The 13,290-nt window shown below is 39.9% G+C and overlaps 1 protein-coding gene across 1 annotated transcript in view; it reads left to right on the top strand.

Annotated features, from left to right (window-relative positions):
• C7H17orf75 (chromosome 7 C17orf75 homolog) overlaps positions 1-12,903 on the top strand; it is a 236,068-nt gene extending 223,165 nt beyond the window's left edge. The window contains exons 9-10 of the mRNA XM_085617227.1: positions 6,082-6,185; positions 9,382-12,903. Coding sequence (XP_085473353.1) covers positions 6,082-6,185; positions 9,382-9,603 — 326 coding nt within the window. The 3' untranslated portion in view covers positions 9,604-12,903. The remainder of the gene's footprint in view (positions 1-6,081; positions 6,186-9,381) is intronic.
• Positions 12,904-13,290: the final 387 nt, after the last annotated feature.

Below are 13,290 nucleotides of genomic sequence, written 5' to 3'. Positions count from 1 at the left end.
CTCTACCACTGACTGTAAGGTTGAAACCTATGACCTGGATCTATTAGAGATCACAGTAGACTTTTTGGGGGTTTGTGGGTTGTGCTTTCAATTCAAACACTTTCTTTTTAAGTATTGTTGCTTAAGATAATGTTAAAGGAATGTGTGATACTAGTATGAAATAAAATTAGAAATGTTCCCATTATATATAGAGCAAAACCTGAGGGGTTGTTGCTGGATTTATGTGACTGTGACATTATTGAAGCTGTGGAACCATCTCTATGGGTGTCCCCAGTGAATATGTCCTTAAAGGTATCTGGCGAACTTCATTTGTGTGTGTATCTTCACAGTGTGAATGAGGTCATTTGGGTCAATCAACATCCACTACCCAACATCAATGAGCTGGTTACCACATTGGCAGGAGCAACAGCTTTCACGACATTGGACTTAGCCAATGTGTATCACCGGATGGTTCTCGACAAGGATACAAGTTGGTCACTGCTTCTATGACACCAGAAGGTTTATTTCAGTATAAATGCATGTCATTGGCCTAGCGAGTGCCGCTGATGTCTCTCAGATAATTATGAAAGAGGCACTTTATACATGAAAGATTTGACCCTTAGAAGAGACAATTGTCACTTTACTTGCAGCAAGGTGGTGTATTTAGGCCATTGTATATCAGCTGATGAAATTACTCCTATGATGATCATTTCAAGGCTATTCAGGATGCTCTACCGTCTCTAACCAAAGAACAGCTAGCCTCTTTCCTAGGATTAACTGAATTCTGTTTAAAGTTTATAGAGAACTATGGTTGTAAAATGGAGCAATTAAGAAAACTGCTATGGGATATTATCCAGAAAAATACTATTGCTTTACTTAAGAATGATATAGCCAATGGACCAGGCTCGAAACCCTTCTTAGTAGGGAAACAGTGCATGATATGTATCTGCAAGTGGTGTAGCGATGGGTGAAGTCCATATGCATGAGGATGGGAAGAAAGAATAGGTAGTTGCTTATGGGTACAAAACCTTGAGGAAGGCCAAACGTAATTTCTTGGTGATTTAGAAGCAGTTACTAGTTTGTTCTTGGGCTTCGGAATATTATAGAATTTATGTTTGGGAATTAACTTTACCATTAGGACGATTCACATTGGTAAACCTATTCAACACTGGTGGTGATACAAATTTAACTACAACACTTGCTAGATTATCCTGCAAAAAGTTCTGTTTTAAAATTGAATATTTGGCAGGAGTCAGGAATGGGCACGCGGACTGAGTGTCAAGTATACCTGTAGGGTTACAGTTGCGTCTTCTCTGCTGCGGATGAGACCAATGTGAAGTAGCTTTTACGAGTGACTATACCAGAGGACCAGAATTAGGTAAAATCAAACTGATATCTGAGAGGGTTTGGGAAGAAATTAGGTCTTCTGATTTAAGGCTTAAGAATGTACTTGGTTTTTGCAAATTGGGATGGTCAGAAAATGGAAGTTGAGAGGAGATTGGTCTGCGTTTCACAAATTAGTGGATGAATTGTGTGTCATGAATGGAAATGTTTTTCCAAATGGCCTAGAGTCAGGATAGTTGAGCTCCATTATTGAATTCTTGGATGATGTTTTCTTTAAAGAAGGTATTCCTGAGAGTTTGGTATCAGATAATGGGCCTCAGTTCTTTAGTGTTTGATTTAAAGATTATCTGGATCATCTTGATATTGTACATAAGAGAATGTCAATCTATCATCCAGAGGCCAACGGTCAAGAAGTTCAACAGGGTAATTAAAGAGACACTACAATTGGCCTGCAATTGTGGGTTGAGTTGGAAGAACTTAGTCTATGCTTTTAACTTATTGCACTATTGTTCATCCCTTTTGCGTGGATGTGCGCAGGGTTCAAGATTCTTTCTTTGGTGGTTGAGGAAACATAGTGGTATAGAAGGAGTGCTAGACTTCGCAGAAGCGAGTGTACACATGCCGGATGTGAAGTAAATGCTAAAACGTAATATTGATATGTCTAGAGGTTTTCCCACCAAGATACAAATCCAAGTTGGTCAGTTAGTAAGGATTATAAAAGCTAGGCACACTTTCAAGGGATCTTCAGAAAGATCTATTCCTCAAACTGTTGTGCAAGGTTTCAAGAGAGCAGTGGGAGTGGAAGGGGGTAAAGTATGGAACATGAACCGGATATTTGTCTATAGAGAGCAGAAGGACAATATAATTGCTCAGGAAAAAATGTGGAAGAGAGGCAGAAGTTGAGTATGGCTCAGATCGTAGCAATGTGTATCTCCATGTTCAATCTCCTTCAAACCTTAGTTATTCTGTTGTTGGTCTGACCTTAGGCTTTAGTAGTCATGTAAGTAAACAAAGTTTGAGGGAAAGGCAGAGTGCACGTAATAAATGTCTTCATGAAAAAGGGAGAAGATGTAGCCTTAGGGCTAGAGAGGTCGACCTTGAAGCTGGGGAACCAGGTTCGAGTCTTGGTAACAACGCTCAAAATCCTGTGATTCTGGGCAAATCAGTTAATCTCCCCGTGCCTAACAAAAATGAATGTGTCCTTCTGTAACAAAACTGGTGCTCATCTAAAGCGCTCTGATGCCCGATGTCTTGAGTCTAGTTTGCGCTATATAAAACTCTAAAAAAAAAATAAAAAAAAAAAAAATGTGCGTCCCTCATGCCTGAATTCAAAGATGTTTGAGTTTGTAACAGACAGCACTGTGTAGGTAATCCCAGCAACATGTCCCCATATTGTTAAACAGTATCAGTTTATAACCAAACTATGTAATGTAAAGCCTTCAGAGGAATAATGTCTTTGGGCTGTATTTACTATCTTTTATTCTACTGCTATCACCCTCACTCTGTTTATCATAATGCTCTCTTTGGCGGTACAAATCCCTAGATATCACCAACTCTGTTTTTAATGATGTGAAATAATTACTCAATGGCAACCTTTGTGTAATCCTTTTCTGTCTGCATGTGGGTATGAATTCCTCCTAAATAAAATCCTCTTGTGCTCTTATTTCTACAAACTTTTCCTGCTAACTGAGGTGTTGCCGCCTGTGTGACTTTTTCATAGGATCCCAGGGCAGTCTGAGGTAACCGGGCATTGGCTAAAAATAATTATGTTCTCAATTGATGGTGTCATGTGTCCAAAGTACTGTGGAACTCCAGCTGGGTTGTCAAATAGTTAACATCATGGTTGCGTACTATGGACTCTCCCAGAAAAGTGGAGATGAACAGTGAAAGGCGATGCTGTAGGGTTAGACTCTCAAAAACGGTTTACTCATAATTAGTCAATAGTGTTAATGTCCAAGTAGTGCTTTACTTTTTTTTAAAGAAAATAACTTCATTACACCTAAAATAGCACTCAACAAACACAACTAGGAATACTAGTGAAAACCATAAGTGTCTAGCACATTCTGAGCCACAGAACCAACTCCAAATACATGTAACCCCCCCCTCCCCAGTGCTTAGCTCTAGAAATGAGTTCAACATTGGGCACCGTGCTTGTGTCAGTCTATGGGGGAGGTCCTCAGATTGTCCCTTGCACAGAATTACAGTAGCTATTTTCATTGATCCTAAAGATACACTTCAAACGCTGATGTAAGTGTTTTGATGGATTCAGTATGCGCTCTGGAATGCAGTCAATGCACCTGCTGCAAAGTCCATTTCCGCCTTTCTTAGACAAGTTAAAACATTCTTTGTAGGATTTCCTGGTCAAACCCGGTCACTGGGACAGAGACATCGTAGGCCAGAGTCTAGTAGTCACTTGGCTCTGAGTTGCAAACAGTGGGCAGTAAAGGTACCAGTTCACCCGAGAGCCTGAAGATTTGTAGGGTGGTTTTTATCTCATAACCCATTAATCACAGTCAATATGTTTCAGCGGTCTGGCACCACTATGAGTTGTGTTGGGCTATAAAGGTGTTGCAAAAAATTTAAATCGAGTATTACCGAGTTTTTGCTACTTGTAAAATATGTTAATATGAACCTCTGAGTTATGACACGATGGGATTTTTTGTTGTTGTTGAAGGAACTTGCTGTTAGGCTTGTTCCTGGAGGCACTGTAAGCCTGTAGATGTACCAGGCTTAATCGGCACCAGTTTTGCTATAGAGTCAATCAGTAGACCTCGCAATCAGAGTTAAGGTGTATTCAGGTTGCGCCCCAAATTTGAACTTCATATCTGAAAAGGACTAACGGCGCTTTATCCTGTCACATCAGTCCACTGTTGTGGTATGCAGTTTTTTCCCGTGATCATCTTCTTAGGCTCTCTTTCTGCAGGGGTCAAAACATCAAGGCAGAACGCATTCCATACGCCCCCCCATACGCCATCAAGGCACCCTATGGTGTTAGGAGATTATACACTACTGTCATTTTATTGCAGCCGTAAGGGAAGTCCCAATGGAAGTAGCTAGGATGAATGGATCTCAGTCGTCAGAAACCCCACTTGAACATGTATCACACCTATCAGATTGGAAATAATGGTGGAGATCATACAAATAGTTTTAGGTTGGAAACCTCTGTGTCCTCCTCTGAGGCTCAAATAACTCACAAATGTTTGCAATGATGGAATAGCTTGGTTCTGGTCCGAACACAACACTGTGAATGCATTGGTAACTTTATCCTCTGTGCCTTAACCAGCTAGGTCATCCAAGTCAAGTGACTGAGGTTGAAACCTGGACCAGTTCACTTCTCTGTTTCCACGGTCACCCATATTCTTATGGTTCATGGAAGTTGAGGGGAATATAACCTTGTTATAAAGGTCACATGTAAAGGATGCTCTTGAAAGGGGACTAAGCTTGGTTCTACTTTGCATAATAGAATGCGTTATAGAACAGGCATGTTTGTTTTGTGGGCACTTAACTAGCGAAAATGTTAAAATGTTTTGTTTCATGGCTCTTTCCAGAAACTCACGACTCTAGTCAGGATTCGAGCGGGGTTGGATGTTGCCATAAGACAAGCCTGCATAAAGAAGTGCCTGAACCTTTGCCTCTTAGTCTGTGACACTTTCCTTGCAGGCTAAGTATCACTGTGCTGTCTCTGGCATGCCTGTGTCTATATGATGCTATTCTGGTCTTTGAATGGAGAAATTGAAAAGATAGCCCAAATTAACACAGTAGTTTTAGAACAAAATCTCATATGAGTGCGACTCAATCAGAAGTTGGTATTTGTAGCCAGGAGATGCCTGGTGGTAGACCTCTGAACAAGTGGAGATATCTACACAGCTTTGTTGGGAGGGTCTAGGTCATCACCCTGTGGTGTTGCAACATCCAAATGATAAATGGATGGAAGGAAATGAGACAGATCCAGCAACCTCTCAATATACCCAATCCTTGATTTTATGGTACAAGCATGAGACTCCTAGAAGCAGCTCCATCACCCCATATCTTTATTCCAGGACTGGAAGTGTGAAGTCTTGTAAGCTGGCATGGGACAGTAGCAGGCTGTTGACATTGAGGAAAATGGGTGACGTTGGCAAAGTAGAGTTATTTGATAAATGAGTAGTTATATTAATAACTACAGCACTGGTTGCATCATCTATTAGAGAAGACAGGAGAAACTAAGAAGCTGCAGGAAGTGAACTATCTCTTCTCTAAAGCTTCCTGCACAGTACATATAAGGAATTACAGGCCAATTTCATGTACCACAAAGCATTAGATGTTGTATATTCCAAAATATATCAATATACTAGAACTCCACTATTAGATTGGGATATTGGACGTCCCTCATTGAAGGCTTGAGAATCTGCAAATTAAACCTGCTACAGATTAGACCTCACATCTTTTAGAAGAAAAAACATAATTCACCCTATTCAAATAGCACTATGGTGTTTTAAATATTTCATGACTTGCCTCTTCCAAATAGCACTATGGCACTGCTATTCTTATCTAGCTCCCTCCTTAACAACAAGAAATATTCAAAAAAAAATTGTTTTTGTGTTGTATGTATTATCTTCCATATTTGGCCTTATTTTTTTACTTGGTTTGTCTTCTATGTATATGGTGTGGTTTTGTTTGTACGTACACTATATTGAACTTCCCTTCTGCTGAAAGTTGTTTTTACATTTTACAAATTAATTTAAAACCTCATTTTACCTTTTTTGATTATTATTGCAGAAAGCAACAAGTTCTGCGAGGACTGGACGCAGTCCTTTTTAAACCATGCTGAAGGTGGAAATCCATTTCTTTTTCGACAAAAACTAGAAAATTTCAAATTAAAGGTAAATGTTCAAATATTTGCACATTATTGTAAATGAAGTCAATAGTAATATACACCTGGTGCTGTTTTATACTCAGTTCCTTGGCAGGCAGTGGGTGTGTACTTTCTGCACCCATAGGCACTTGTGTATTACAGAAGGGGCCGCAGACGCTTGTGCAACCCATTGTATAATACAGATCGTGCCCTCACACATGCAACACTAGGGCAGTCTCAAAAGGGTGTTCCCTCATTTATATGTGCCTCTACTGTATTACAGACACAGACAAAAAGGCAAAGAAGCAGTTAGAAGGTGCACTGACTACATACATGCCAACCCATCCGATTCAGGTGGGAGACTACCGATTTCAAGGCTAGTCTCCCGCCTCCCGATTCCTGCATCCAAAAAACAGATTCCTCTGCAGACTTCAATTGACAGAGCCCCATCTTGTGTAACTCGTATTATGCACGGCCAGTGCGCAATACTTGTATCACGCTGTCTCTGCCTGCCATAGCGAGTTCTCGTGCTCATGACAGGTAAGAAAATAAACATATATTTGCGTTTCTAATGTCCAGTCCTGCAGCAGCAGACTTGAAGTAAGACGATTCAGGCCCCAATAAAAGTCAATGGGGGAAATACATTCTCCTGATTTCTTTTTTTATAGTAATCTCCCACATTCCTCTTCTAAAATGTTGGCATGTATGTAAATATGCACCACAGTGCAGTGGTGCACAGTCAGTGTATCCCCTGAGGGCAACCCTTGAGCCGCATGGATATTCCCAAACATCTCCCTCTGGGCGGATGCTGTCACTCGTTGCACCCACCTGCAGGAGGATCTCTGTATTCCTCAGAAAGACCAGCCATGTTGGCGCCTGTAAAGTGAAAAGTTTTCTAGCTCCTTGAAACAGCTGGTCCTCCTTGCACTAATGCGTCATCCCCACAAAAGGTACAAGTTTGCAGCTGCCTTGGAGGCAGCACATTACCTTTAATAGGGCGCATTAACTAAGTATGCTCCCAGTGCACCCAGTTAAATCTAGCACAGATGGGGCAGTGTACCATACACAAATAGGATCTCTGGACTAAAACATGTGCTGCCTGTATGACCTTTGATTGTCTGTTGACCATAGGTAAACTGAACTGTAATCGGATGAAACGTAAGTAGGAAGTGAGTGAAACAATCCATTATGCTCGTCTTTCACATGTAAAGTGGTGGAAGGTGCCATTTGATGAGTGATGAGCATTCCTTTAGGCTGCAGTGACTGAACGGAGAGGTTTTATATAAACCTACCTCCTAAGAAAAAGCCAACTTTTAGTGGTTCATGGGCTGTCGGGGTTTCACAGGAAATTATTTTACTCACACTTGTGGCATGAAACTTTGAGGAAACAAGGCTTGATATTTGGATATTGATGTGACCAAAGTAACATCTGCTGTATGTCGTGTGTGAGCTCATAGATTATTGGCTAAAGAATGATGGAGGACATCCACCTCACTGATGGATGATAGTTACATGTGTTGTTCTTGCAGCAAGTCCAGACATACCAGGTTGGGTGGTGTTCGGTGGCATCTCCAGAGGATGTTGCGACTGTAAACAGTAAAAAATTGGAACACACATTTAAGATAGAAGGGGTATATAAACTGAGGCTTGGCCATATTTTGATGCCATCTGGTGTCCTGCCTAACTACATTTAGATCTAAAGTTCTTCACCGGCACTAGAACAGCGATATTGCAATGATCCAAATAAACAACTGTACTATCTAAACAAACAAGATGTGGTGAGATCAAGGGCCATAGTCTTAAGCCTAATGGCATTTGCCTACAGCTAGAGCTATCCAACAGGAACCAATATGTTTGCCAGTTGTCCAGAATCAACAAGCGGGCACAGATGACCAGGAATGTCTACTCAATGAGTAAGTATTAAATCAAGTCTATCCCTATAAGTACATTCACAACTGGAATGATTTGCTACACTGTCTAAAATATCGCAAATATTTATCCACTTTTTTCCCACAATATCTTGAGTTGGAGTAGACCCAATCGCCCCATTGGTACCATTGTCCAACTTGGTTGGTGGCGACAAGGCAATCTGTGGGCAGTAGCCCAGAATGATCAGTTTTTTTTCCTTTTCTTAGTCTTGCTATGCTGGTGCAATTTAGCTGTTGCCTTTTAGAGCGTGACATTAAAGTGAGACGTTTTTTAGCCTTCCCTTTCTAATAAAGGTACGATATTGGTCAGAAAGATGGACAGGTCGCTCCTCCCAATTGCAATGCATTCAATTTTCTTAATATTTACTGTATTCCTTCATGTTATTGTTTTCTTGACTACTAAATGGTAAGGGAGGGCTGTTTTGCACTTTGCTCAGCAGTCCCTGACACCGTTCATGCTCTGAGGTGAACTTTGTCCATTTCCAATTAATGTTTATAGACAAAGCAAACTCATTAACCCTTTCCGTGCTCATGACGGAACCACTCCGTCATGAGCCACGGGTGCCGTGTGCTCATGACGGAGTGGTCCCGTCATGCTGCGGCCGTTGGCGGCCGCTCCGCCCTCGCGGCGCTAATTCCCCGCCTGTGCGGGCGATTAGCGCAGTGGGCGGAGACGTGACGGAACCACTCCGTCATGAGCACAGCTCACCCGTGACGGGGTGGTTCCATCACGAGCACAGCGCCACCGCAACTGCCCCCAAACCCCCCCAGCGCCGCGGCGGAATTCCTGCCGCGGCGAAGGGGTCAAAATAGCCAATTCTAAGCTTGCTTCAGAGGCTAACGCTTGGGAAAGGATGTATTTGGGAGGTATTCTAACTTAGTTGAAAATGCTGTCCATTACTATAGAATCTGTCTTGATTATTCTGCTACATTCCATAGCGCCTACATTTTTTAGGAAGAATGGGTTTTCTGGAGGTGAGGAGGGGTTTAGAGGAAATAGTTTGGCTGCCACACTTGAAGACAGATAAATGGGTGCTCTTAGTGGTTTGACTGTTTGTTACATGTATGCATACATTCTCCAGGAGATCACCTACCATCTACAACTGGTTAAAACCTATAGCAGCTGTAGTCATTTACTTTATATTAAATTAATAAAAACATCTGTGTGATGCACCACCATTTTCAGTGCTTTTTGAAATACTTTACACATACTTGCACATTATTCACCAAATTTCTCGTTTGATGCTTTTAACACTTTGTAGTAGGTAATGCTTTAAACTATGACTTATTTTGTAGGCCATCCAAGACATGAACAACCTAAAGCGATTCATCCGTCAGGCGGAAACGAGCCACTATTCACTGTTCAAGTGTTACATGTTTCTGAAAAACTGTGGCAACGGAGATGTGCTCCTGAAGATTGTAAAAGTTGAGCATGAAGGCATGCCGGAGGCCAGAAATGTTGTGACGGTTCTTGAGGAGTTTATGTATGAAGTTGCAGCCTTGACTCCAGTTACCTAACCAAGTGTTTTTAGGGAAAATAACTGCGTGAGAATATTTTCACAATGTGGAAGTAACAAACGGATCGGTATATGAAGATGTTTGTGGTAGGCATGTTGCCATGTTTGCACATTTACCATTGTTATAACTACTCCTGTTTGAAAAGATACAGGTGCCTCATTTGTTTACTTTATATGAAAAAACACCATTGTTATTGAGCACCAAAATGTCGATTTCACCTATTTTTCTGTTCTCTCTCAAAACAGAAGGTTGCATAATTATATTTAGTGATAGGGTGCGCTTGGTAATTTAAATTGACCGAAAACCCTAATTTATATTTTGTTCCATTTATCTTCTGCTGCTGGTTTGAAATAATAGTTTGGAGTGTACCTAAACAGAACAGAATATGCTAGTTTTTCTTACTTTTTATTTTAGCATTCACCTGTTCTCTGAGCTAATACATTGGTCTGAAGTTTTAAGCCTCCTTTCCGGTATGCTTCTTAAGCTAAGGCATGATCAACTTGTGGTAGAGAGAGACAGGATTTCGTCAAAATGTGTTTGTGGACCAATTTTTGTTCTGCACCTCGTAAGAAACTATCATCTTAATGATGCATGTATTGGGATTTTTACTTAAGTATGTATATAATTAGCATGTAAATTGTTGACCCACGGTAGTATCGTTTGCTAATTTGATGCACAACCAGAAATCTTAACCTGCACTTGATGGTGGGTGTTTTTATGTCTTGGAAATTGTCATAATTGGTGTGCTTGGTTTTTAGAGGTTGGGAGAAGAAGATATGTGATCCAATAGTAATTGCCTAGAGACATGGGCTCCTAAAACGATTGCTTTTAAGGATTAGCTGGGCTAATGCAATCAGCTTTTCTTGGAGACCAGTAACCTCTCCTGCATCCTTCTTCTGGAAACATATGCCTTCAGAACAATGTTCTTCAATACCTTTTTCTTAGTTATACAAACATAACTGACAAGGTCTCCTAAACATAGAGACAAAGGGGTATAAGTCACACTTACAACACATCATGAACTGGACAATATAGTGATGTTACCCATTAGCTCAGTTCCAGAGTAATAAAATAAAGTCTATGTTCAGTTTTATTTTTAGCCTAACGTGCAGTGCTTCTATTCAATTATGTTGAAAACTTGTAAGGAGAGACAAAATTATGTAATGAACATTAGCACTAGAGTCATATTCACTCTCTTAGTTTGAACCATCCCCATTGATAGGTCCAATTTTAGGGCATGGTAGAACTGTTGCAGAATACATGCTTTAAAGGTTCAACGACTGGTAAGCAATGTAAAGACACTATACAGAAAGCCATAAAAGCCAGTTCGTTATTAAGAGTATACTGTATTACTGTAAGGAGTATATGTTGGCATGCATCTCTTGCTTCAATGTTGGAAGTAGCACTTCATACTGTTTTACTCAGCAGGCTCACAGTTCTGTAAAATGCTTGCTTGTACTATGTTTCTCTCTCAAGCATGAAAGGCTTTTGCTAATTATAATTGGAAGCGGTCTAACCACAGGCTGCTCAGAATCTACGAGTGGTATCGCAATGAGTTGACATATTGACCAATTTAGATTTCAAGATCAGATTTGTTTAAGGCTTTAAGCTGCTTTGCCAGGTTATCAAACCTCAGAAACGGAATGCCACATTTTCATCTTATCTTTTCTTTTGAGGACATTATAACTTCTAGTAGAGTGATCACTGCGAACAAGTTAGCCTGGGCAGGAATACATTTCAAAGGAACACATGAGGGCATCACCTTGTGAAAAACAAATATAATTCAAGGAAAAACATCCATAGTAATATAATATTTAAATGGTTTGGTTACTTTTATGCTTCAAGACAAAACCTAATTTTGGCAATCTAACTTTGTCCTTTTTTTCAGGTGTCATATTAATGACAGTTTCATATACGTTTGTGCAATGGCACCTGACATCTTTAGCAAACACTGCTATAACGCTTAATTTCTTTGAGATTAGGAGTTTTCTTATAGCACTGTCCTAGTGACAGAAAGCATTATTTACATTATATCACTTCCTGTTAGCATAGGGGAACAAACCAAACTTTCAGTTACCTTGTTACTGCCTTCCTTTTTGAAGTCAACTGCATTGGGACAAGAGTGTTTGAGTGCGGGTGATGTCAGGTTAGTCTTTGTCACAGAAATATATACTGAAATGAATAAGCCACATATTTCAATTGATGAAGATAAAATATTCTTCAGGATTTGTAAAATGAGTTTACAAACTCCTGCAAATGGGGATTCAAAACTGCTTTAATAAGGTTCGGTTTAAAGCACAGGTTTCACCCTTTTATTTATGCTCTTGCTATGACGAGCACCAGTGTTTGACGGTTTACATTAGACAACTTTGAACAGTGTGTCATCCACTGCCACAAACAATTTCTCAAAATAAAGACTTGTGTGAAGGATGTTATTCGCATCCTTCTATGATTCACCAATCTTCTCATCTAGTGAGTTGCCTGTACCCCTCAATCTTTGCCTGTGATATTTTTCTTCAACTGTTTCTGAAAGCAAAGCTATTTTTAAATATTGTATTGAATGTTAAAATATATATATTATCTGCAAATATCTAGAAGGAAAATTGCTTTCATAGATTAGTTAACCATGTTAACTTAGTAAGATGGTACAAGCAGTTCCATAAAAACAAATCTCTAAATCCCAAGAACAAAGTATAAATTATTATAGATAAAAATGTGGGGGAAACATAGAGAAACATAAGAGAGAAGATGACAAACGAGACTCACATGAAGTTCTGGTTAAAGAGCTGATATTCCTAAATAGGTGGTGGTGTGTAAACCGTATTAAGTTCAGTTACATTTCATATCAAGACATTATAGCCAAGTACTCTCATATCAAGATATTAAGCCCTTCTTTTATATAGACTTTTATCTGAGGCTTCTTGGGAATCCAGGGGAAGGATCCACTTACAAAATTAACAAAAATGTATAGAAAAGGTATAAGCTTTTCCCATGATTGGGTTGTTATATTTCACTAGAAGTCATTTGCTATCCTATGGATATCAGAATTTCCTTTCCTGGTCAGTGTTGTTGTTAGCAAAGTAACTTCATAGCTAAAAAAAGAGTTTGGCAAGTGTTGTTAAATCTGATCAGGGCAACCTGTTGGAAAGGTTAAGGCCAATGGCAGACTTGATGGAGCAGCTGGGTTGTGCAGCACCATCTTTAAAGGTCAGATCTTCGAGTTCAGTTAGACTACAGCTACTCTTTTGCTTCACTTTTTTGTGCGGTGCCTTGTCCAGTTCTATTAAACTTGTCTTTTAAGATGGAGTTGCTCTTTTCTTGATCTGACTCCTTTCAGAGCATCCAGCTTCCCCATCTAAATAGGCTGAATTTATCTTGGGCCTGCATGTGAAAGTTCAATCTACTTGCTTGGAGTTTTAGGATTAATTTACGAGCGCAGAATGTACAGGGCGTAGTAGCTCCAGAAACAGATTGTGTATATCAGCTTTAGCATAATCAGTTATATACTGCTCTTTTTTGTAATATTGTTCTTAACTGCTGTAGGTTCATAACTCAATTAAATGTTTGACGTCATTGGCCTCATTATCTCTACCCTAATTTTCACATCATATTCTTTCTTGAAAACTGCACTCTACGACAAATGCATTTTGAAGAAATAATGCTTCTAAGAAGTGATAAGATGTCAGA

Source organism: Triturus cristatus, chromosome 7, assembly GCF_964204655.1.
Source record: "Triturus cristatus chromosome 7, aTriCri1.1, whole genome shotgun sequence".
NCBI classification, from domain to species: Eukaryota; Metazoa; Chordata; class Amphibia; order Caudata; family Salamandridae; genus Triturus; species Triturus cristatus.
This window is presented reverse-complemented; position numbering and strand designations above follow the sequence as displayed.